General features: G+C 50.7%; 1 protein-coding gene across 2 annotated transcripts in view; it reads right to left on the bottom strand.

The window, feature by feature from the left end:
• Nucleotides 1–21,269, bottom strand: part of MICOS10 (mitochondrial contact site and cristae organizing system subunit 10) — a 32,356-nt gene extending 11,087 nt beyond the window's left edge. For both annotated transcript variants that reach the window (XM_040988011.1, XM_040988012.1), the window contains exon 1: nucleotides 21,137–21,269. In XM_040988011.1, coding sequence (XP_040843945.1) covers nucleotides 21,137–21,221 — 85 coding nt within the window. In that variant the 5' untranslated portion in view covers nucleotides 21,222–21,269. The remainder of the gene's footprint in view (nucleotides 1–21,136) is intronic.
• Between the last annotated feature and the right edge of the window lie 3,447 nt (nucleotides 21,270–24,716).

Raw genomic sequence — 24,716 nt, 5'->3', positions numbered from 1 at the left:
TGGGTGAGCCATTGCTGAAAATCAGAACCTGCTTTTCACTGCTCTGGGTAACTATATTTCCCTGGCATTTGCAACAATTTATATAAACCAATACTTATTGTTGGACCACTGTATTCCTTTAAAATATCTTATAAAGTTTTTTTTAAAGAGTTTTCTTATGCTTGATAAAGCTTTATTTATGCTTCAAACACGGATTAATGTCAAACTGGCAATCTGTAATAGGCCAGCTTGCTGGTTCAATCACAATTCTATCACTGCAGTTACAACCATCATATGCATTTATTGGGACAGAAGAAGTAAGAATGTACTTTTACAGAAAAGTACACTTGGGGCTAAGTTTAGTGGGAATTACACTTCCAAGAAACCTCCTTGATTTATGAAAGATGTTTGGGCCCAATTTACTAGGAAAGGAACAGCTTTAAGTCAGTTTCAAACTGGGTCACTTAATCCTTTGAGGTATAGACAGACAGTCCCAGGTGGCCACATGTGAGCGCCAAGTCATGTGAACGGACCTCGACAGGGTGCCAGACCCAAGACCCAGAGACAGTAAATTTAGTCTGTGCTAATCAGCTTCTGAAACGTCAACATTGCTTCAGGGTACACAGGAAACAGAGTGGAGAGGAAGCTATTTTACAAGCCCTCAGCTTTCTCCCGGCTCTCCAGATGGGACAGAGGCTGGCACACCTGCAGGAACTTCTCGGGTGGACATCAATGAACAGGGTTCCGGTCAGAACAAGCAAGCTAGTCAGCGGAAGGTCAATGTGGAAGTCATTAGGCCGCGCTCTGCCTCCGGAAAAGCCCAGCTCACTCAAGGGTCCCTTTTAATGAGTACACACGGCGTGACTTGAACTGCAGAACTCTGACAGCCCTACAGCTTTCAAGAACGCGTGAAATGAGAAACACGGCCGAAACACAAGGAGGTTAATCCGCATGTGCGTATAGTGTGGGGGGAAACGAGATGGTAAGATCAGTAAGGGGGGCCTGGGAAAGAATATGCCAAGTTGTTCAGTTTAGACAATGAAAGATCCATGCCACATTTGTAGGAGACACCAAGTCACAGTGGCAGCCAGCGGGACACCCGAGGAATGCCGCGCTCCCTTGGAGCTCTAACAGGAAACAGGAGAGGTACACACCCGAAAATGTGTGATTCACGCGTGGCTCTTTCTCACACAAAAGACTAGTTTTCCTGGAGACCCTGGAGGGTGCCTGGGCAGGGCAGGCATTTGGTGCAGCCCTGGAGACCCTCCTGGGACGGCCACTGTGCAAGCTCTGGCTTCCCTTGGATCTCAGGGTCCTGCTCACACACTCTGGGAGGGAGCAGGTGATGGCTGCCTGTCAACCAGGCAGGAGACCTGGACAGTTTGTGGGACTTCTCTCCAGCCTGGACTGCCGCAGGCATTTAGGGAGTGACTCCATGGATGTGGAAGCACTCTCTTGCTCTTGCTTTAAAAACAAACAGAAAAACAAGATGGCCACTGCATAGCACAAGACCTTTTTCAGGACTGTTACTCTAGACAAGGCTAACTGAGGGCTGACCACTCTCACTCCTTCACGGAAAGACCAGAAACTGCGGAGGTTTGACTTCCCAGCAACAAAAATCTCAAGTTTCTTAGACTCTAAGAGAAATAGGAACAAATTAAGCCAGCAAGCACTTCCCTCTGTTCCTTGTTTAGAGGTCAGCACACGAACTGCCTCCTGCACCTTCCACGAGGCCCCGCCTCCCCAGCACCGCCAGCATCTCTCACGCTGCCTGGACTGTACTGCTAACTGGCTTTTTCTCACTCTTGTGAAAGAAAACATAAGAACCAGTATAGGGCCCGGCATGATGGCGCAGTGGTTAAGGTCCTCACCTTGCACGCCCGGGATCCCATATGGGCGCCGGTTCTAATCCCGGCAGCCCCGCTTCCCACCAGCTCCCTGCCTGTGGCCTGGGAAGGCAGTCGAGGACATCCCCAAAGCTTTGGGACCCTGCACCCGCGTGGGAGACCCGGAAGAGGCTCCTGGCTTCGGATTGGCTCAGCTACAGCCATTGCGGCCGCCTGGGGAGTGAATCATCGGACGGAAGATCTTCCTCTCTGTCTCTCCTCTCTGTATATCTGCCTTTCCAATAAAAAATAAAATGAATCTTAAAAAAAAAAAAAGAACCAGTATACCCTGTTCATATGTCACTACAGCTACCATGCTGAGGCCCTAATCATGTGTTTCCCATGTGCCTGACCCTGTTCCAACGTTTATTGGCATTTACTGAACAGAAGGCCCTGGAGAAAAAAAATTTTTTTTAGAGCACATCAGTCAAGCCATAGTCTTCTCTGAAAAGCGGGAGGCACTGCGCCGTGGTTCTATTCCAGTTAGGAAGTTCCATGGACTTGGCAGTAGAAGTTAACATGATCATGGATGCTGGCTGGGTTACTTACTGCAGCCCAGTGAGAGTACTGCTCTAGGCAGGTTCTTCCCATGGAAATGAGGAGTCCTAACGGCACCCATTCCTGACCGGGACAGTGAGGATAAAATGACGTAATGTGTGTAATGCCAGGAAGACTAGGCACTGCACCCAGTAACAGGGCTTAGTCATCACCCTCCCAAAAAGCAGCTCAAGAACAAACTAAAAGCCCAAGTATTCCCCGAGCACTGATGGGCAAGAGCGAGCAGTGAACATGGCAGTCTCCCTCCTGGAGAGCCTGTGATCAAGAAAGGACAAGAAATGGGGCTCTCAGGACATAAAGCGCAGCCTGCGCCCCGGGAGGGACTGTGCAGGCCTGCGGAAGGCACGCAGAGACACACCTGCTGCCAAGGCAACGTGCCTGAAGGCTGCTCGGAGGTGGCGGCACTGGAGCTGCTTAGGCAGGCCTGATTTTTACCAGCACAGAACAGGGAACAAACTGTGCAGCGGCAGACACAGGGCAGGGCTGGGACCTTGAGTGGCCCTGTCTGGCTGAAGCCCGAGTATGCCCAGGAGGACAGCACAAAGGAGGCTGGACCATTCTGAAAGGGGCACCAGAGGCTGGGCCAGGGCAACCACACAGCACATCTCTTGGGAGGCAGGGGGCTTCTCTCAAGAGGATTTAAGAATAATAGTTCCATGCTTCGGGAAGAGCCATCCGATTGAGGTGTGGGGGGACTGCCTGGACAGAAGGAAACATTTTGCTGGCAGAATTTACAGGATGCTACACTAGGTAAGTGGGTGGACGCATAGCTGGGTGTGAGTGCGAGGGCTAAGGGGAAAGGCTGTCCGGGAAAACGCTGAGACTTCTACCTGCACACCATAGAAATGTGGATGCTACTTAACACCACACATCAAAGAACCTGTGATGCTCCGTTCTGCCAATCAGTCTGAAACAGGACCTGACTGGTGAAAACATCCACATTGTCTCACAACAGTAAACGCAGTGGCATCCCAGGACACTCAGGCTCCAGCACACATCCTCAGCTCTCCACCCACGTGCTCCCTCCTGCACACGAGGCCACCAGGGGACAGAAAATGGTGAGGGCCCTGTCTCAGGACACACCTGGGGCCAGAATCCACTCCTTCCAGGCCCTGCTGCCCAGCTCACTGGTACACAAGACCAACCACCGTCCAGGCTCATGGACAGCACGACGGGTGGGCACCTCCTTCATTACACAACCCTAGTTCCTGCTGCATGCCAGGACTACACTAAGCCTTGGGGAACTGTAAGTTCTTGTATCTGTTTCCTCTCTGCTGGTGGAGGCATATGATCACTGGAGTGGGTACAATGACAGGCAGGGGTAGGCTCGAGGCAAACCACCCTGGGAGGACAGAGAAGCAACGGGAAGGGAAGGTGGCAGAGAAATGGACTTGTCTGGTAATAAATTGGCATGTGATCAGGTGGCAGAAAAAGGTAGCTAGCCTAAACGCAAGTGGAAAATTGAATCGGGATGCCACACCTCAGACGGACATACCAGCTGGGAGGCAGCTCTAGCTGTGGCCCACAACAGGGGACAGACCTGACTAGGACTGGAAACGCTGCCTCGCATGCTTTGGCCTCTCCTCAAAGCCGTCCCCCAACCTCTCCAGGACCCCACGCGGGGCAGACCAAAAGAGACAACAGCAAACACAGGCAGTACAGGTTTCAACAAGGCCGTGACCAGGACTGGGAGCTTCTCGGGAGTGGAAGGAGCCACCCTGATGACAGCTCCAGGCACAGGATGCCAAGGCTCAGCGACAAAGAGAAATGGAGCTGGGAAAGGGGGTCAAATAATTTTCAAGTCTGTCAGTTTTCTTGCATTTAAGATACCGTGGATGCACAGGACACGCCACATCAGTGCCTGCCAAGAGCTTGCTGTCTGTGACCACAGCTTTTCCCGGCCACCTGTGACCCGGAGGCCGAGCCTGTGTGCCAGTGTCTGCGCCTGCCTTCCTGAAGACCTCATCACTCCACCAAGCCCTGTAACAAACCTCTCCGAAGCGCCTTTAAAAAACCAGAAATTCAATTTTCATAAAATAAATGAAGAGGGGGGGAACATATCCTAGAGTAGAAATTATGGAACACAAATTTCAGGTTGCAGCTGGAATTAAAGGAAAAAAAATTCACTTGTGACTTTTCAATGGTCACAAACCAAGTCTCATGGGAATACGTGAGAAGAGCTTTTACTGCAGCCCTGAGACAAAATACATGCTGGGAGCAGTAGTATATTTTGACTTGTAATCAGAATGGGGTATTTATGAGCTCACAAGCTCAGGGTCTGAGACAACAGGACTACTCCAACGTGGTTTAAAAAATTCTACAACTAATGGGTTTCAATGTAGTCATCTGAAACGTTGCCAAGGAACTGGCAGCTTTCTTAGACCTACCTTCCTAGTAAAAGGTGAATTATGTTGCCTCATTTAATCATTTAAAAATCTATCCAACAGGAATTTGGAGTGGTTTATATGTGCAGGCTCTGACAGACAATCAGAAACATTTGCTGTAACTCATAAACGTTTGTCAAAGTAAGGTAAGTACAAATCTGTCAACGATTATGTCAGAGCGGTACGACAGTTATAAATGATCAGATGTACTCGCCCCATCCTAGTCACGGTGTGGGTGGGATTTAAACAAAGAAAAAACTGAAGTAAGGGCAACGAATTACAACTCCTCCCAAACACACTGGCTGCTATTCATCTGGTGGTCTACACATTCCACCTGATGCTACCTAAGAGCAGCATCTTGAAGAAGCCAGGCTCCATCCGCCTGCAGCCTGTCCTGTCCCTCAGTTTATCCATTACAATAGCTGACCTCCAGGTCACCTTCCCATCGGTCAAGAGTTTGATTTAGAGGAAGGTGCGATGGCATAACTGGCTAATCCTTCACCTGTAAGCAATCTCTATCCCACGCGGGGACAAGGCTCTTACGCTCCCCGGCAGGAACTGTAGCCTAGCAGGGGAGTTCCCCAAGTTCCCATACCAGCCCACTGATCTCACGTGTGCCATCGTGTGCCACAGCCCTGCTTGGCATGGCCTGCCCTCAGTCCTGGCCTTTCCTCATGCTAGCAGGTGCTGCAGTCTGGCCTAACCCAGCCTCCTCCCAGCCCCGGCTCCCACATCCCACAGGTGTCAGGTGGTCCAGTGTGACTCAGCCCACAAACTGGAGGGTGCTGCAGTTCCACAGCAGCAAGCCCAGGTCCCCTAAAGAATCTGCACCCAGATCCAGTTCATTCATGTTCTGGTAGATGCTGAGGTCCAGTCTGACGTGACCCACGCTGTGCCCTGACACTTGTAGGTGGGTACTGCAGTCTAGCCCAGTCAGGCATGCTGCCTGACCCAGCTCAGGTCTCCCGCATGGGCAGATGCCTCTGTCTGACCCAGACATGCCCTCTGCGTCTCAGCTCCCTTGCCTACCTGCAAGTGCAGTGGCCTGGTCTGCTGAAGCCCACAGAAGTCATTCCTCCCCTGTCAAACATGCCCTCAGATGTTCCCACTCCAACACGGCCCCAGACCCCTTTCCCCAGGCAATCTGCAGCACCCTCTCCCTGCCCCTGCCCGGGGGCCAGGGTGGCATGTCCCGACCTGGAGTTCCCTACCTTCCCCACCTACATTCCAAAAAAAAAAAAAAAAAAAAAAAACCCAAAAACTAGAACAGGCAACTATGCTGGCACACTAGTATAGTTAACATAAGCTTGGCATTAACCAGGCCCAGAATGCCCACCAGCTATTGGCCGCTTTTCTCTTGGCAGTAACACTTGCTTAGGTACAAGGAAACCCAGGCAGCTGCTGACAGCTGGAGAGCTTTTCTGCTTTGCATGTATTTATCCTTTATTTTGTTCATTTCATGTTGTCTAAAAAGCGCATTAAACTAACCTCTTCTCACTTTTTTTTAAAAAGATTTATTTTTATTATATTTTTATTGGAAAGGCAGATATACAGAGAGGAGAGACAGAGAGGAAGATCTTCTGTCCGATGATTTACTCCCCAAGTGAGCGCAACGGCCGATACTATGCCTATCTGAAGCCAGGAGCCTCTTCCGGGTCTCCCACGCGGGTGCAGGGTCCCAAAGCTCTGGGCCGTCCTCGACTGCTTTCCCGGGCCACAGGCAGGGAGCTGGAAGGCAAGTGGGGCTGCCAGGATAGAACCGGCACCCATATGGGATCCCGGGCGTGCAAGGCGAGGAGCTTAACCACTGCACCACCGCACCGGGCCCTCTTCTCACTTTTAAAAACGACAAATGGTTAATTGCTAACAGTATCAATATTCCAATGGCCCTTCACTTTATGAACAACAGTGCGTTTCTGGTCCTTTTGCTTTTTTACAAACATGCATTTCTTTTTAACCTAAGAATTATGGGTTCTGCATTGTTTAAAGTTATTCAAATGGTCCCCTTTTCCCCTTTTGCCTTTCTTCTGTGTTTTGCTTCCCACTGCTGACAGACAGCACAGATGGCCCCGTGCTGTGAGTGAAGGCTGTGCTTAGTCACAAGTTTGGGCAGTCCCATTTGTCTAAAGATGGGTTGCACAAGCACCCTTTGGGGATCATTCAGTCGGCTAGGAACACTGCTCTGTGCATCGTGCATCCCTAGTCTCGCCCGTTAGATGTCGGCGGCACCCCCACACCCTGCCGGCTCAGTATGAGAGAACCACACACCCTCACAGACAGGTGTGTGTGTGTGTGTGTTGAGGGGAGGGGGCCATGGAGATCAGCTTCTGCTGAGAACCACTGGTTTAGGGTTTACAAAGTGCTTTGGTGTTCATAATCTCATCCCAGGCCTCTTTAAAACTCCCCAGGGGTGAGGGTGCCAAGTGCCAGAAGGACAAAGGCTCCAAGGCAAACACGCCGCAGGCTTCCTCGGTTCCACACTGGCTCCTCCAGCTAAAGGACATCACAGTGGCCACTCCAGGGAAGGAGAGACCTTCAGCCAGGTCAGCGTTTTCACAACTCCCTCCCTCCCCTTGAAGAACCTTTCTTCTTCCAGAAAAGCTTTCTGTCAAAGCTCACAGCATAACCAAGGGACATGCTTGCAGAACCCAATCAGAAGCCTGGTCCTACTAGGAGCCCGCCCATGCCCCGGAGGGACGCTGCAAGCTCTAGGTCTCTGCGTGAGCACATTCCAAATACAGGGGCTGGAAGACCTCCCTCAAGTCACACGACTCCAAAGAATCAAGTCTGTTCAAGAGACAGAGACACAAACAACACAGAGCTCCTATCCAACAAAGTTCACTCCCCAGATGCTCACACTAACTAGGCTGGGCCAGGCAGAAGACAAGAGCCAGGAACTTAACCAGACTCTGCCACAGGAGCCATCATCGCCTGCCGCCTCCCAGGTACATACCAGCAGGAAGCTGGGATTAGGAGCAGAGCCAGGATTCAAAACAAGGGGCTCTACCACGCCCAAGCATGTCTTGCCGGCTACATCCAAAGCCTGCCCCAACAGCTCTAGGTCAGGGATGGTTTCTGGTATAACCACAAGGGCTAAAACAAACCAGACACACTCAGTAAAAACGGTCTCTTAAGCCAGGCTGCAAGCTAAGTTACAGGTCAGCAGTGGAGGGTGGGAACAGAAAGGGTGTACATGCCAGAGTGTGGGATGCCAGCAGCTGGAGAAGTTCAGGAGTATCAGCTGGGACCAGAAGAGCAGTAGAACAGGAGTCTCATGGACAGAACTGTCCACTATCTAGGTCTCAGAAAGCAGCAGGTCCCAACCAATGCATGGACCGCCAGGGAGCAAGCCCCACTCTTCAGGATCCATTTTTAAACCCAAAATGATTATCGGCTCGGCTGTTTTGCTTCCCCAAAGTGATGAGATGCTATCTTCCAAATAAAATTGTACACAGAAAATAGACACACACGACAGATCAAAGTGGGGCTGCTCTCTTGGGGGAGGAAGGCCTGCCTAGAACCTCCAGCTCAGCCTCCCCTGCTTCGGGCCCTCCCTTTGTACCTGTCTCCATCCAGGGTCACACCTTTGGGTGCTGTGGATGACATCAGAAAAGCACTGGACCAAATCAACCCCTGAGGCTCCCGCCAGCCTGAATGCGCTCTTACCTCGCCAGTCTGGCTTTGAGAGGTAACAGACTGAGCAGTGGGACCTCAGGTCCCACCGAGGGCAAATCCCGTTAGCCTGTCAACCAGCAAGAGACTTCATTCATGGCTATCAGCGTATTCTCACAGCTGGTAAAAATCTTCTGCCTTGCTAATCTGCTAGATCACAAAACTAGGCTGACTTATTTAGCACTGTTCATAATCTTTATCCAAGGGGAACTGAATGAACTCAAGAAGTAACTTTTTGGAACAGGAACAGTTCCCATCTGTGTATTTTCTTGAATTATAAAAACAGCAATGCTATTCATCTTCCCCACCAAGCACTATTATTCCTTAGGGATAATACAGATTTAGTTTATTGTGTATTATTGTGTTTGCATCAATGGGATCAGGAATCAAACAAGATCCTCTACAGCTTGCCTTTCTCACTTTACAACGGAATACCTCTGTGTGACAGCACACGCCTTTCCCAACTTTTATTCGAAGTGCCACCTGCCGACACACAGGTACACACCCCAGCGCACTGCTCTGAATTTCAGACTAAACACATCCACGTGCCAGCAACCACAGCAAGAAGCAGAGCACCAACGCCCCGGCTCCTTGGGCAAAGCTCTCTGTCCAAACGTATTCCGATTTCTAACGACATTTGGTCACCTTGCCAGTTTTTAGCTTTATTTAAAGGGAAGTACTTTGTCAACACTGCTGTGAACAGCTGCAGTTTGCTCCACTACGTCTAACTGCTGCATAATATTCCACTGCTGGATACACCACAGCCTACCTGCCCATTCTGCTGACGGGCATCTGGGCGGCACTGCCAGGGGAGTGCCCTTGGAATGTTCTCACAGAAACCACCTGGTGAACACATGCAAGCACTTCTGTTGGAAACATCTTTAGGCATGGAAGCCCTGAGTAACAGGGCACTCTGTGGTTTAGCAGATGCTGCCAGTTTTCAAAAGTGACTGAACTGGGGCTGGCGCTATGGTACAACAGGTAAAGCCCACCTTTGAGGCCTGCATCCAGCAGCTCCATTTCCAACCCAGGCCCTGCTAATGTGCCTGGAAAAGCAGAGGAAGATGGCCCAGGTGGTTGGGCCCCTGCACTTCTGTGGCAGACCAGATGAAGCTCTTGGCTCCTGGTTTCAGCGTAACCCAGCCCTGGCTGTTACGGCCATGTGGAGAGTGAACCAAAGGATGAAGATCTCTCTAATCCTGCCTTTCAAATAAATAAATCTTAAAAAAGAAAAAATTCATCCATAAGTAGGTGTTTGAATAGCAGTTGCTTTGTATCTTCACCAATATTCGATCTTCTCTGTCCTCACGTCACTGTTCCTTATCTACCATCTGGCAGAGGGTCCACCGCACACCAGCCACCGGACATCACTGCTGTCCCCAGCAGAGGGGTATTGTGCATGAAGCTGCTAGGAATAAGCCTTCCTGTGGACCCATTCTCATTTCTCTTGAACACTGGATGGACCCACTCTCATTTCTCTTTAATACTGGAATGGCTAGAACGCATGTTTAACTTTTGTTGTTTTTAAAACATGTATTTATTATTTGTTGGCAAGGAAGTTGGAAAGACAGAGACAGAAAAGAGCTGAGAGCTCCTCCACTCACTGGTCCACTCTCCAGCCACATCCAGCCAGCAGCCTAAAGCTGCCTCCGCATGCCCCACGTGCCTGTGGGGGCCCTGGTACTTGGGCCATCTCCCTGCCTTCCGAGGCACAGTCGCAGGAGGGAAGATCAGAAACGCAGCAGCCACGACTTGAGCCAGGGCCCGTGTGGCCTGCTGGCCTTGCTGAGGACAGCTGCCAGCTCACTGCCCCACACGAAGTCGTGTACGCTTCACTGTGTCAGACACTGTCAGTTTTCCCGAGTGGCTCTGCCATCCTGCAGTCCTCTGCAGTAGCCGCTGCTCTGTCTCAGTGCCAGGCACTGAGCGGTCACTTCCTTCAGGGACATGAACACACATCTCAGGACTTGTATTTCCCTAACAGCCACTGACATGAAGCACCTTTTCACATTTTTCTTCTAAGTCATTTTAAACAAGTTTTCCTTTAAAAAAAAAAAAGATGTATTTATTTTTATTGGAAAGGCGGATATTCAGAGAGGAGGAGAGACAGAGAGGAAAATCTTTCATCCAATGGTTCACTCCCCAAGTGACCACAGTGGCCGGAGCTAAGCCAGTCCGAAGCCAGGAGCCTCTTCTGGGTCTCCCACAGGGGTGCAGAGTGCCAACGCCTTGGGATGTCCTCGACTGCTTTCTCAGGCCACAAGCAGGCAGCTGATGGGAAGCAGGGCTGCCGGGATTAGAACCAGTGACCACATGGGATCCTTGCATGTTCAAGGTGAGGACTTTAACCACCATGCTATCACACCGGACCCTCAAACATGTTCTCCATCAGCATCTTCTTCATGTTCTTTTTAAGAAATACTTATTTATTTTTATTTGAAAGGCAGAATTTACAGAGTGGGAAGGAGAAAGACAGAAGTCACAACAACCCAAGCTGAGCTGATCTGAAGCCAGGAGCCAGGAGCTTCTTCCCAGCCTCCCATGTGGCTGCAGGGACACCAGGCTTCTTCTAGCCACCCTCTGCTACCTTCCCAGGCCACAAGCAGAGCTGGATTTGAAGTGGAACAGCCGCAATACAAACCAGCGCCCATTTAGGATGCTGGCACTTAGCAGGCTAATGTACCGGACACATTTTTAATGCTTTCTAAATATTATTTTCATTCACTTGAAAGGCAGAGAAAGAGAAGAGACAGAGAGAGATGTTCCATTAAGTGGCTCACTCAGGAAATGCTTGCAACAGCCAGAGCTGGTCCAGGGAAAGCCAGGAACCCAAAACTCCACCCGAGTCCCCCCCAAGCACGAGCCGGCACCTGCTGCCTCCCAGGCGCACCAGCAGGAACTAGACTGGAAGCAGAGCAGCTGGGCCCTGACCTGGCACTGACATGGGATGCAGGTGCCACAGCAGCAGCTCTCCGTGCTGTACCACAATGCCTACTGCTCTTTAATGTAGTCTGGAAACAAGTCCTTTTCAGATATGGTACTGAAACTATTTCTCCCCGTCCATGGATTGCCCTATGTCCTCCTGATGGTAGCTTTTAAAGAGCAAAATCATCTTATCTGACCCTTGAGTCACAAGGCCGTCCTGCCTTGCTGCCAGAGGTTTCACAGTCACCCCCCTTCCAATGCTATGCTGCCTGGTAGCCAGTCTGGAAACAAGCGATGCTGTTCCAACTTTATTCTTTTAAAGATTGTTTCAGCTACTTTAGATTGCTCACATTTTCTAGAAACTTCTTGGAACATTAATTTTTCTTGCTGGAAAAACAGGTATGATACAAACTTCCTTACTGGCCGGTGTGGAACGTAAAAGGGATAGTGCAGTAGTGTACCAAACACAGTGGCACATTAACAGCTCTTCAATTAATGTTTGCTTACTCGCTTTTCCTCTCTGCCTTTAAATAAACAGGAGCCAATCTAGCAATGCCCTAACATTTCACCAGTGGGTCAATGGCCATAGTGAAAATATTAGCACACCAGACAACTTTTGTAAGTAAATATTTGTGTTTTTACTTGGAGTCAATACTAAAATAAAGTTGCCAAAGAAAGCAATTCAGCATATTTACTAATAAACGGCTTCAGGCCACATTCGAGGCAAGCCTGAGACCTCTGCCAGGACAGAAATGTAAATGTGTTCGCCGTCCGCACAGTGCCTCGCTCCGTTCTTCTAGAACATGAGCAGAAAACATAACTCCAGCAGGAGCCCAGGGTCCCGGTCCCATTGCCACCACAATGGAACAGAAACATGTAAAACAAACACATTATGGCGACCAATCCCACAATTAACATGCCCTAATCTGAAACCCAAAGCAAAACACAAACTCCAAACCTTGGTATTTCAGCTGAGCCAAGTGATATTGACCCACAACATGGAAGCATGAGTCTGCAAACACAGGCCACTAGAAGGCCACAGCCGGGGAGCCCCAAGGCCTGTGGTAACCCACAGTTATCAGATGAACTGACACTTAAACAGAAACAATCATTTGGGGTTTTTTTTTCCTTTTAACCATGACTTTACTCAATAGCCTCTTTCAGTAAAATATTCTTTAACATTAAAGTGGCTTTAAGCAATCAATTTAACTATTTGAATTCATTAGACTTTTTTTTTTTTTTTTTTTTAAGATTTACTTAGCTACCTGGAAGTCAGTGTAACAGAGGACAGCAAAGGCCAGGACCGGGCCAGCCCGAAACCAGGAGCCAGGAGCTTCTTTCAGGTCTTCCCCGAGGGTGGTGGGTCCCAACAACTTGGGCCGTCCTCTGCTGCTTTTCCCACCCAGGCCATTAGCAGGGAACTGGACGGGAAGTGGCACAGCCGCGACACAAACTGGTACCATAGGTCGGATGGCTCTGCTCACCAGGCCCACCTTGCCAGCACACGCCGCTTAATTCTAAGACTGCGAAAGCATTCACTGTCACTCACTTCCCCAAACCTTTTCTTTTAATTGTTCTTCATTTTCTACTTATTTATTTGCAAGGCTGGCAGCTGAGATCTTTCAGTTTACTTCCCTAAGTGCCCCAAACAGCTGGGGCTGGCCCAAGTCAAAACCAGATGCTTAGAACCGATTTAGAGCTTTCATGTAAGTGGCAGAAACTCAACTATGTGTGCATTAGCAGGAAGCTTGAATTAGAGGTGGGGCCAGGGAGCCCAGCGCAGTAGCCTAGCGGCTGAAGTCCTTGCCTTGAACACTCCAGGATCCCATATGAATACTGGTTCTCACCCCAGCAGCCCCACTTCCCATCCAGCTCCCTGCTTGTGGCCTGGGAAAGCAGTCAGTGACAGCTCAAAGCCAGGGGACACTGCACCCTCATGGGAGACCTGGAAGAGGCCCTGGGCTCCTGACTTCGCATTGGCTCAGCTCAAGCTGTTGCAGATGGAAGATCTTCCCCTCTCTCCTCCTATCTGTGTGTCTGACTTTGCCATAATAATAAATAAATTTCAGGCCTGGCGGCGTGGCCTAGCGGCTAAAGTCCTCGCCTTGAACGCCCCGGGATCCCATATGGGCACCGGTTCTAATCCCAGCTGCTCCACTTCCCATCCAGCTCCCTGCCTGCGCCCTGGGAAAGCAGTTGAGGACAGCCCAAAGCTTTGGGACCCTGCACCCGCGTGGGAGACCCAGAAGAAGTTCCTGGCTCCTGGCTTCAGATCGGCATAGCATCGGCCGTTGTGCTCACTTGGGGAGTGAATCATCTGACGGAGGATCTTCCTCTCTGTCTCTCCTCCTCTCTGTATATCTGACTTTCCAATAAATAAATAAATCTTTAAAAATAAATAAATAAATTTCTAAAAAGAAGTGGGGCCAGGACTGGAACCCAGATGAGTGTGCCCTGTGGTACCTCAACCATGTATGTAGGAGACCACACCCTCCCCTACTTGCCTACTTTATTAGCAAGGGGGAAACTGAGGCTACATCTTTCCTTTCCGCAAAGATGAATGCACGGTAAGTCAGTCACTTCCACCTTTGTTCACTGCACTGCACGTCACCAGGGACCTAGCTTCAGATAAGCTAGCCGTGAATAAATCACAGAATGGTTGGGTCCTGCTCCTGCCTCTGCCGTCTGTCACAGGTACAGGATTCCCGTCTGCGTGGGCCTGGGATCGCCTGGCCGCTCCCGAGCGCAAGCTCCGTACAGAGCATCTCTGCCCTGGCGCAGGGACACCTGCCTCCCCCGGCTCTGGCTTCCCTCCTCTCGTCACCTCATTTTGGGCACGATTTTGTAGTAATGCACTAAACCACCTGCCTGCCTTCATCTCTTCAAGTCATTCTCATCCACAATCACCCTGCTGAAACCGGGAATCTGACCATGCCACTCCTCAGCCAACGCTCAGCGCAGGGCCTCCAATGCTATGCATGTGAGGTGCCGCGCACCCCAACAAATTCCCCCTTATGCACACATCAAGGAAACTGAAAATGTGTCCACCCGGAGACTTGCACCTTTGGTCACAGCCACAGCAGCACTATTCCTAACAGCCCCAAGTGTGAGCCGTCTATACACCCACTGACACACAAACAAGCAGGCCAGTCACACCACAGAATAGAACCTGCAGCAAAAATGGAGTGCTGACACCACCCAGGCGAACCTTACCACCTCACCTGAAAGAAGCCAGACACCCCAGACGAGCCATCGTAGGATTTCATTTATGTGCATAGCACAGAACAGGAGATTCCAGAGACAGAAAGTGGATTAGTGGTTGCTTGGGGGTGGGGGTTCAGGAATGGGAAAGATGGTGTCTGGCATTTCTTTGGATGGGGGGACTGAACTAAAATTAGAATATAATGCTGGTTCACAGTTGGGTCAGCATACTAAATCTACACCCTTCAACACAAGAAGCTGTGGTATGTGAAGTGTATCACAACAAAGCAGGCTTTTTTTTTAATCATGAGGGGCCTGCAGCATGGAGCTTGCAACCCCCGCCTCCATCCCCCCGCCTTCCATAGCCAAGCACGGGCTTGAGTCCTGGCTGCTCTGCTGCTTGCTAACAGGCCGGGGAAGGTCACCCAGAATATGGCCCAAGCACTTAGGATCTGTCACTCGGAGGGGGTTCCATAATGCTACATATTTCTCACTCTAACCTCACAATGGCAGCAAAATGGAGGCAAAGTGGACACAGCTAACTGTAAAGTTTCCCGTCACATCAGGGATTTCCGGGCTCTTGTCTGAGCACTAGAATCAGACTTTGCACACAGAGTCTGTGGTGAATCTGCCCTCACACTGTCCCACAGACCAGCACAGGCGTGAGCGGACCCAAGGGCGGTGACAGTATCCAAGTCCCACAGGCCGAGCTGAGTTTTACCATCTCCTAAAACCGTTATTTCCCCCCAGGAAACAGACAAAAGACAATCTTGATCCAATCCAGAGTGTTAAATCCAAGTGAAGGGCCATCCATTCTGCAGAGACCAGAACTATCAAGCCTCCTGCGGTCACAAGATACCAAGCCTTTTATTCTCATTAGCAGAAAATGTGTGACTTACTCACCCTTGCAGGGAAATGCAGGACAAATTATTCAGTGCGTGCAAGGCAAGTAAACAGCCCAGCCCAGTTCTCCAAACCAACGGAGGGTGAGCCAGGGCATCCCGTAAAACAACGGGCAAACGTTACTGACGCATTCACACTCAGCTATCGGAACAAGCCATTCACACAAACTGCAACACTCGTCACTCTTAACTTCCTGCAACACGGCTTTGGCACCACCGCTTCAACATCACCCTCTGCTTGTTTAAATACAAAAGCACTTTCTGGTTTATGTTACTTGGTTGACTGTTCCTAAACATTTCTTAATACTACTTTGTTATTAAGATTTACTGATATTAATTTACATCCCTAAATGAAATTAAAAAGTTACCACATGGCTAGCAGTGCTAACACTAAGAATACATCCAAAGAGAAGGCTTTTTTAAAAAATTGGCGGGGGAGAAAGAACAGGGCTAAGGAGAGGGGGAGAGGTGGATGCGAACCAGGGGGGCCAAGTGCGGGACACTCGGCAGCCCCGGAGCTCAGGGAGGATGGCAGAGTTTTGAGCCATGGGCTTCATCTGTCAAGTCAAACACTAGTAACCTGTGCTATTCCCCGAGCTGACACAAAATAAAAGGCTGTGTGCTCAAGCTACAAGCTCAGAGCTGCCTATTAAGAGGTTCTCAACCACATCTGGACACCTGGGTCTGACTGCCTGCTCCGGCTCCAGCCTCCTGCCACATGCCCTGGGAGGCACAAGTCCGCAACACCCTCACAGCCCAACAGTGTCTCCAACATCACTCAAGCTACAGGGGCAGGCCCCTCAAAACTGCTACCTCCCTGCTCAACTTCTCCCGTGTCAGTCTCGGACTCAGCCTCGTAGGAAGAGCCGCCAACATCATGGCCTTTTTTTCTCTCGCTATGATTTCCCTCCCTCCATTTGACATGTACAGTTACTACGTCTTACTGGCTGCGGGCCGCAAAGGAAGCGCCCTACAGTCCCTTCTGCTCTACGCCCAGATTCTGAGCAACAGCATTAGCACTTATCTGTTTTTGAAACACTGGAGTCCAACGTCTTTGTTAAGAAATGAGGGAGGAGGGGCCTGGCGCGGTGGCATAGCAGCTAAAGTTCTCACCTTGAACGCTCCGGGATCCCATATGGGCGCCGGTTCTAATCCCGGCAGCCCCGCTTCCCTTCCAGCTCCCTGCCTGCGCCCTAGGAAAGCAGTCGAGGACGGCCCAAAGCTTTGGGACCTGCACCCATGTGGGAGACCCGGAAGAGGCTCCTGGCTTCGGATCGGCATAGTATCGGCCGTTGCGCTCACTTGGGGAGTGAATCATCAGACGGAGGATCTTCCTCTCTGTCTCTCCTCCTCTCTGTATATCTGACTTTCCAATAAATAAATAAATTTAAAAAAAAAAAAAAAGAAATGAGGGAGGAGGCAAAGTTAACCACGGGAGAGAAGAGAAGACTTAGGAAACTGCATCTATCAGTATTTTTACCATGTCACCTGGTACTGGCCTAGGAGACAGACATTACTATCTGCATTTCATAAATTGGGGAAAGGTTTGAGGTTTCTCAAACATACACATTCTAGGGCTGGCGTGGTGGTATATTAGGCTAATCCTCCGCCTGCAGTGTCAGCGTCCCGAATGAGCACCAGCTCATGCCCTAGCTGCTCCACTTCACCCACCTGGGTGACCCAGAAGAAGCTCCTGGCCCCAGTTCTGTCTCCAGTGGGCATCTGGGAGCGACTCTGCAGATGGAGGTTCACTGTCTCCCCATCCCCCACCCCAACCCCCGTAGCTCTTTCAAGTAAATATATAAATCTTTAAACCAAAACAAAAACACACATTCTTTTCCAGTCTAACACTTCAGACTTCCATCTCTTTACATTCATGATACTATCAGCTTCCTCTACTACCAAGCTGTCCAGTTAACAACACATTGCCAGAACAATCCTGTCGAAAACCATCCACCTGCCAGCAGTTCCCGGCTGGGCAGTGCAATGCCTTGTGCTTCTCTCTTGGCCCACTGCCCTGCTCGCAGCTCAGTAAATACTTGATTTCCCACCAGCCCAGGGACACGGAGCCGTGGAAGTGACAAATCAGACAGAGGTGCTAGGTATGGAAAGCACTTGACCAAAGTCAAAGGCAATGCAATTGCCTTCAAGATAGAGGAGTTGGGTCTGGTGCGATGGCTCAGTGGCCAAATCCTTGCCCTGCAAGTGCTGACATTCCATACGGGAACCAGTTCATGTCCCAGCTGCTCCACTTCCCATCCAGCTCAGTACTTGCCGCCTGGGAAAGCAGTCGAGGATGGCCCCAAGCCCTGGGACCCTGTACCTGTATGGGAGACCCAGAAGATGTTTCTGGCTCCAGTCTTGGGATTGGCAAAGCTCCAACCATTGCAGCCAACTTGGGGAGTGAACCAGTGGATGCAAGATCTTTCTGTCTCTCCTCTCCATAAATCTGATCTGTCTTTCCAATAAAGAAATCTTAAACCAAAAAGAAAGAAAGAAAGGAAAAAAAGAGGAGTGTCTTCCAACATCTCACAACCCTGACCCCACTGCCTCTCCTTTTCTCAGGCACCAGGATGCTCGTGTTCTAACCGCGGCCCGTGCTCCGGCTACTCAGCCTCACTGTGTCACAATCCGCTCCTCCACAAGAATTCACCTTGGGGCTTGGCAGTCAGGGCACGGCAGTTTATGCCACCGTCTCTGACACCAGAGCACCAGTTCAAGGCCCAGCAGCTCTGCTTCCAAGGACGTTGGTCCCTGCCAGCCACACAGAAAGGCTAGATGCGATTCAAGCTCCTGGCTTTGGCCTGGTCCAGCTGGGGTGTTGAGGAGTGAACCCTGGATGGAAGATGTGCATGTGTGGTATTGTTGTGCCATTTGAATTAATCGATCTTTTTAAAAAAAGTTCTCGGGGTTGGCATTGTAGTGTAGCTATAAAAATACCATCCATAATGCCAACATTCCATATAGATAGTGGATCATGTCCCAGTTGCTCTGTTGCCAGTCCAGCTCCCGCTCCTAGCCTGCGAAAAGCAGCAGAAGACGGCTCAAGTGACTGGGCCCCTGCCACCACATGGGAGACCCAAACGAAGCTCCTGGCTTTGGCCCGGCCCGGCACTGGCTGCTGCAGCCTTCTGGGGAGGGAGCCAGCAAACACAGAGCTCTATCTCGTCCTCCCTCTTGGTAACTCTCTCTCAAGTAAAATGAAGTTTTTTTAAAATACCAAAGTTCCATAGGAAAGAGTTTGAAATGTTTTAATTTTTCCCTGGAGTCACAACTGAAATGCTCCACTTAATTATTGCACATGTGTGGGCCTACTTACAAATGAAACTGACCCAATCACCGATGGAACAGTAATACGCCCCTGCTGAATCCGCAGTGAGCACCAGGCAGCACCTACGCAGCTGTGGCTACCTCTGTCCTTGGTCTTCTTAACCACTTTGGGTGCACGTCTTTAGCTCAACTTCACAGCTGAGAGACCTTACCCAAACCGACAAGATCAGTGAAGGTGAGGGGACAGACCATTCAACATGACTGTATCACGCTGTTCGTAAGTAACCTGGGTTGTTAATATCCAGATATTAAAACCTTCCCTCCCCAAACAAGCAGTTAACAAAATCTGCGGCCTGATGCAATGGCTCAGCTCCTGCAAGCACCGGGATCACATATGGGCACTAGTTTGTGTCCCAGCTACTCTGCTTCCCATCCAGCTCCCTGCTTGTGGCCTGGGAAAGCAGAGAAAGATGGCCCAAAGCCTTGGAACCCTGTACCTGTGGAGGAGACCCAGAAGAGGCTCTGGGCTCCTGGCTTCAGGTCGGCTCAGCTCCTGCTGCTGCAGCCATTTGGGGAGTGAACCAGTGGAAGGAAGATCCTTTCTGTCTCTCCTGGCCTAATAAAAATAAACAGATCTTTAAAAAAAATCTTGGGCCTGGCACGGTGGCATAGCGGCTAAAGTCCTTGCCTTGAACGCACCGGGATCCCATGTGGGCGCCAGTTCTGATCCCAGCTGCTCCACTTCCCACCCAGCTCCCTGCTTGTGCCCTGGGAGAGCAGTTGAGGACGGCCCAGGGCCTTGGGACCTGTACCTGTGTGGGAGACCTAGAGGAAGTTCCTGGCTCCTGGCTTTGGATCGGCACAGTACCGGCCACTGCAGTCACTTGGGGAGTGAATCACTGGACAGAAGATCTTCCTCTCTGTCTCTCCTCCTCTCTGTATATCTGACTTTCCAATAAAATAAATAAATATTTAATAAATAAATAATCTGTAATTGATGTAGGGGGGTGGAGGGTCACGTCTAGAAAAACACATTGCAATATTTGTTCCAGACCAGGCGTTGTATGCACTCACTCTAATCCTCCCATCACCTTTAGTGTCGATTTACAAATGGCCGCACATCACACAGATGGTAAGGGCTGCGTTCAGGGAAGGTATGGGAACCGGGACAGACTCTCTAGACTGCCTGTTCTCTTCTGCGGGGATGGCGATCTGGCAGCCTGTGGGGCACGCAAGGGCCCCCAAAATCATCTGGTCTGACCCTGTCAAGGCAACCACAGGCAGGACTCAAAATTCAGCAAATCAACACAGGCTAATCTTTAAGTGGATAATTTCATAAGGTTTGCACACAGAGTTATAAATTTTATATCCACAAGGCCCCTGGCAGAAACAAGGTGCCTGGTCCCTGTGGGGCTGTGATGACGGAGTGGTGACGAAACCAGAAAACCACCTTCACGAGTAGAGGTTATGAGCCGATTTCCCAATGCTTCCATTCAAGGACAAAATCGTCGTAAACGCCCAAACTGCATAACACAAATTAGTATTGAAGAAAGCGGGTGGGGGCCCTGCCTAGGCCAGAAGTGGGGCTCCACTTGCTGTGGGAGCCTGGGCAAATCGCTTTGCACCTTTCCATTTTGTAACCTATAAGGAGATTAGTCAGGAGGGAGTCTACCAGTTGGGCACCTGGCACAGAGTACTTCACAACCAACCAAGGAATTCCCTTCTCTCGGTCCACACCACCGTGGGCAATGTCCTCACTGGCTGACCACGTGTTTCAACGCTACTCGGAGTGAAGTTAGAAGTGAACAGGCCATTCCCTTTCGAATCGCTATACGCCTCCACCTTCAGGCTCCAGATGACCGCAGCTGCCAAGCCGGGAATGACAGCGAGTCACTCCGGGACAAGGCAGAGTCTACAAGAGAATGAAAACCTCCTTCTGAGGGGCACTTCGGTCCCCAGGGGTCCGCGGCGGGGCCTCCCCGACCCGCGTGCAGAGTTCATTCCCAGCCTTGGCCGAGAAAGCTGTGTTCTGCAAGAACCTCTGCCACCTGACCCTCAAGCCACTTGCCACCTGCCAGCCCCGCCGACCCCTCCTCCGGGCCGCAACCCCAGCCCCGCACCTCCAACGGGCTGCCCAGGTTCGGTGGGGGGCCCTGCGTGTCCCGCTGCCCGAATAACCTCCGGTCGCCCCGGCTCGGGCAGGTCGCTCGGGCCGGAGGGGCTGGTGCAGGCCGGCCGGCCTCGCTTCCCGCGGGGCTCCCCTTCCGCCCTCCAGCCAGCCAGACCTTGGAGCTGGCCGCTCGGCTGAGCTCCGTTCCGCTCGGGCCCGAGCCTTGCCAAGGGGCGAGAAGCCCCTTACCTAGCTTCACGACCGTGTCCGCCATGCAGCGGTCCCACTTCCTGCCGACGTCTGACTCCGACATGTTCCCTACCCGTGGCTCCATCTTTCCTTCGGCCGGCCCCCGGGGCTTCGATTCCTGGCCAAGTCTCGCGAGCGTTGGTCGCTGTCCCCCGCCTGAAAGGCCGGTGCGGGCGTTCTAGATATCGCGAGATGATCCGCAGGCTTCCGTCCCTTCCGGTTTGGGCCGCCTGTCGTCAAGGTGACGGTTTGCTTGGAGGCCCGAGGTGACCCTGACCTTGGAGCCGCGCCTCAGGTTGCAAGGTTGGTAGTTTGTCAGGTAGCCAGCGGAGCCCTATCCGGAGGGCGTCTCCTCCTCAGCCACCCGCGACCTGGGCCGTGGGAGGCCCCGGGCAGGAGAGAGGCGTTCGCTTCCCCCACCTTCCCTTTTACTCTGCGCTCCTCGTCCCTTCCTCCTCTGACTTGTGGGTTTTGACTTCTCGTTCAGCTGAATATTCCAGCAGTTCTCTGTGTACAAGGTCCCTTAGGAAATGCAGCGGCCTACCTCCAGCTCAGATGTCTACCCCGCTCGTGAGCCCTGGCCAGCCCCGGGTCAGCCCACTTTCTCATTTCCACCTTCAGCCCCACCGACAGACGGAAACCATACCCTTTTATTCCTCTGGTTTCAGACTGTTAGAGACTGCTGTTCCTGTGCTGGATACAGCCAGCTTCAACGCATCGCTGGTTCTAGACAACTGTCAGTAGCCCTCAGAGTTTCCATGTGGGATGCCAGCGCTTGAAGGGGGGAAGATTAGCTAGTTGAGCCATTAATTTTAGAATCATGTCTGGTCTGTAGGTTTTACACTGTAAAGAGCACAAAAATGGACAATATACTCTCAAAAAAAAAGAAGGAAAATATTTAAAAGCTATTTTCTGATTTTTCTTCCTTGCATTATTTTGCGGTCTAACTGGTTGGTGTAAATGAGATATCTGCCAGCTTGCAAGTCCTACCTGTATTGGCTCTTCAAGTTGCAACCTTGGGCTGGCTACTGAAACAGATGAACTTGAGGAAAGTCAGTGAGAGCATAAAAATGGACCCACAACACTCCTTTACACCACTGAAATTGTCTGAAGATGTATTTAACAGGCAGAGTGACAACAAGAGGAAGAAAGAGAAAAATCTTCCAATCGCTGCCTCACTCCCTACATGGCTGCAACAGGCAGGTGTGGGCCAGGCCAATGCCAGGAGTCAAGAATTCCATCCACACCCCTCCGTGGATGATAGAGAGCTGCTCTCTCCTAGGAATATTAGCAGGATGCTGGATCAGAAAAGGGGTTGCCAGGACTCAAAATTAGCACTTTCCTAAGGGAGGCTAGCACGACCAACAGCAGCAGACTAGCCCACTGCACCACAATGCCAGCCCCTATCAGTAAAAGTGTTAACATGTTGACTTCTTGTATTTCTTTGAAAAAGATCCCCCATCTGCTGGTTTCCTCCCCAGATCCTTGCAAGAAACTCACCTGGACCAGGCCAAAGAATAGGGGACTCAACCCTGGTCTGCCTATGTGAGCAGCAGGAACCCAAATCCTTGAGCCATCACCTGCTACATCACAGGGTGGGCATTGGGGGGAGGTAGGGATGGAAAGTGCAGCACAAAACGGGGGGGAAGGAGATTGGGGGTAGAGCAGGAGAGGACTGGTGACCTCAGCTCTCCCCTCCCTGGCCACCTCCTTGCCTTCATGACTACAACAGTGTACCTTCCTCCAGGTAGCCTTCTGTGGCCACACCCTTCCCCTGGTTCTCAGCTGAGCTGTGGATCAGATTGTACTGGAGCTTTTGTGTGTGTTCCTTCAGATTTGATTTTTATTGGAAAAACAGAGTTAAAGAGAGGAGATACAGAGAGATCTTCCATCCTCTGGCTCACTCCCCAACAGCCGCAATGGCCAGAGCTGAGCCAATCCATAGCCAGGAGCTTCCTCTGGGTCTCCCCATGCACCTACAAGGACTTGGGTCATCCCCTGCTACTTTTCCACGCTGTAAGCAGAGGGGTTGATCATCCATATGGGATGCCAACATCACAGAATTAGCCTGTCACACACTGCACTGCCCCAGTGTACCATTTCTGTGTGACCAATGCTTAGCAGAGAACCTAGTGTATCTTGGATTTTGTTCATTAAATGATGCAGAAAATTAAATGCTTGGGCCTGGCACAGTAGCCTAATGGTTAAAGTCCTCACATATGCCAGGATCCCACATGGGTACCAGTTCATGTCCCAGCTGCTCCACTTCCTTTCCAGCTCCCTGCTTGTGGCCTAGGAAAGCAGTGGAGGATGGCCCAAAGCCTTGGGACTCAACACCCACATGGGGGACCCAGAAGAAGCTCCTGGCTCCTGGCTTTAGATCGGCTCATGTCTGGCCATTGCGGACACTTGGGGAGTGAACCCAGCGTACAGAAGATATTTCTCTGTCTCTCCTTCTCTCTTTAAATCTCACTTTCCAATAAAAATGCTTGCTGAGTGTATGTAGATTAGGGGAAAAATGCCAAATAAAGCTGCCACTTAAGATTCAGTTTTGTCCTTTACTGATTCCTCGGTTCAGCCCAAGCCCCTGGGTTTAGTTTACCAGCTTGTCAATTCAGCTTCATTTACAGCACAGGCTCTAAAATATTTTCCAGCACGACACTTGCATAAGTAAAGGTCTTTTAGAAGTCAGTAATTTCTTTGATACTTCTTCTGCAATTCATTTCTCGATGGCAGAGTCACTGTTTCCATGTTAGATTCTCATGCTCAGGGGCCCTCCTTTATGTGTGTGTGTGTGTGAGAGAGAGAAAGAGAAACAGCAAGCGACACAAAAGTGCTACAACATCAGTACAACCTGACAGATGGCTGCCAAGTGCAGATTTCCAGGCACCTGGGAGATTCTCCCCCATCCGTTCTCCCCAAGTCCATTCTCCTCCATCCGTTCTCCCTGTGTCCTTTCTCCCCCGAGCCATTTCCACCCTCCCCGCCATCCTCACTCTGTTACTAGATCGCAGGGCCCCCCTCCCTGCTGACATCACCACTTTGTTCATTTTCATGGCATTTGTTTCCTTGATTCAAGGCTTATGACATCATATATCCTTAAACAATGTGATTCTTTAAAAAAAATTTTTTTTAAGTTTTATTGGAAAGGAATATTTTACAGAGAGGAGACACAGAGAGAAGGCTCTTCCATCTGCTGGCTCACTCCCCACGTGGCTGCAGCAATGGCCAAAGCTGAGCTGATCCGAAGCCATGAGTAGCCATGAGCCAGGAGCTTCTTCCAGGTCTCCCTCCTCGGTTAGGGTCCCAAGGCTTTGGGCCATCCTCCATTGCTTCCTCAGGCCACAAGCAGGGAGCTGGATGGGAAGCAGAGCAGCCAGGACACAAACTAGTGCCCATAAGGGATCCCAAAGCTTGCAAGATGGACGATTAGCCAATCAAGCCATTGCATAGGGCCCAAACGATGTGGTTTAATTGCACCTGGCTTTGCACATAAACAGAATCACATGATCTATAATCCAGGGCACCTGCTTTCTCTTCGCTTGTGATTATGCTGTCGGCATCATTAGTGTTGGTGTAG

This window comes from Ochotona curzoniae, unplaced genomic scaffold (genome assembly GCF_017591425.1).
Source record: "Ochotona curzoniae isolate NIBS_2020 unplaced genomic scaffold, NIBS_Ocur_1.0 contig_4792, whole genome shotgun sequence".
In the NCBI taxonomy this organism is placed as follows: Eukaryota; Metazoa; Chordata; class Mammalia; order Lagomorpha; family Ochotonidae; genus Ochotona; species Ochotona curzoniae.
Note: the sequence above shows the minus strand (reverse complement) of the source record. Positions and strands in the feature narration are given on the sequence as shown.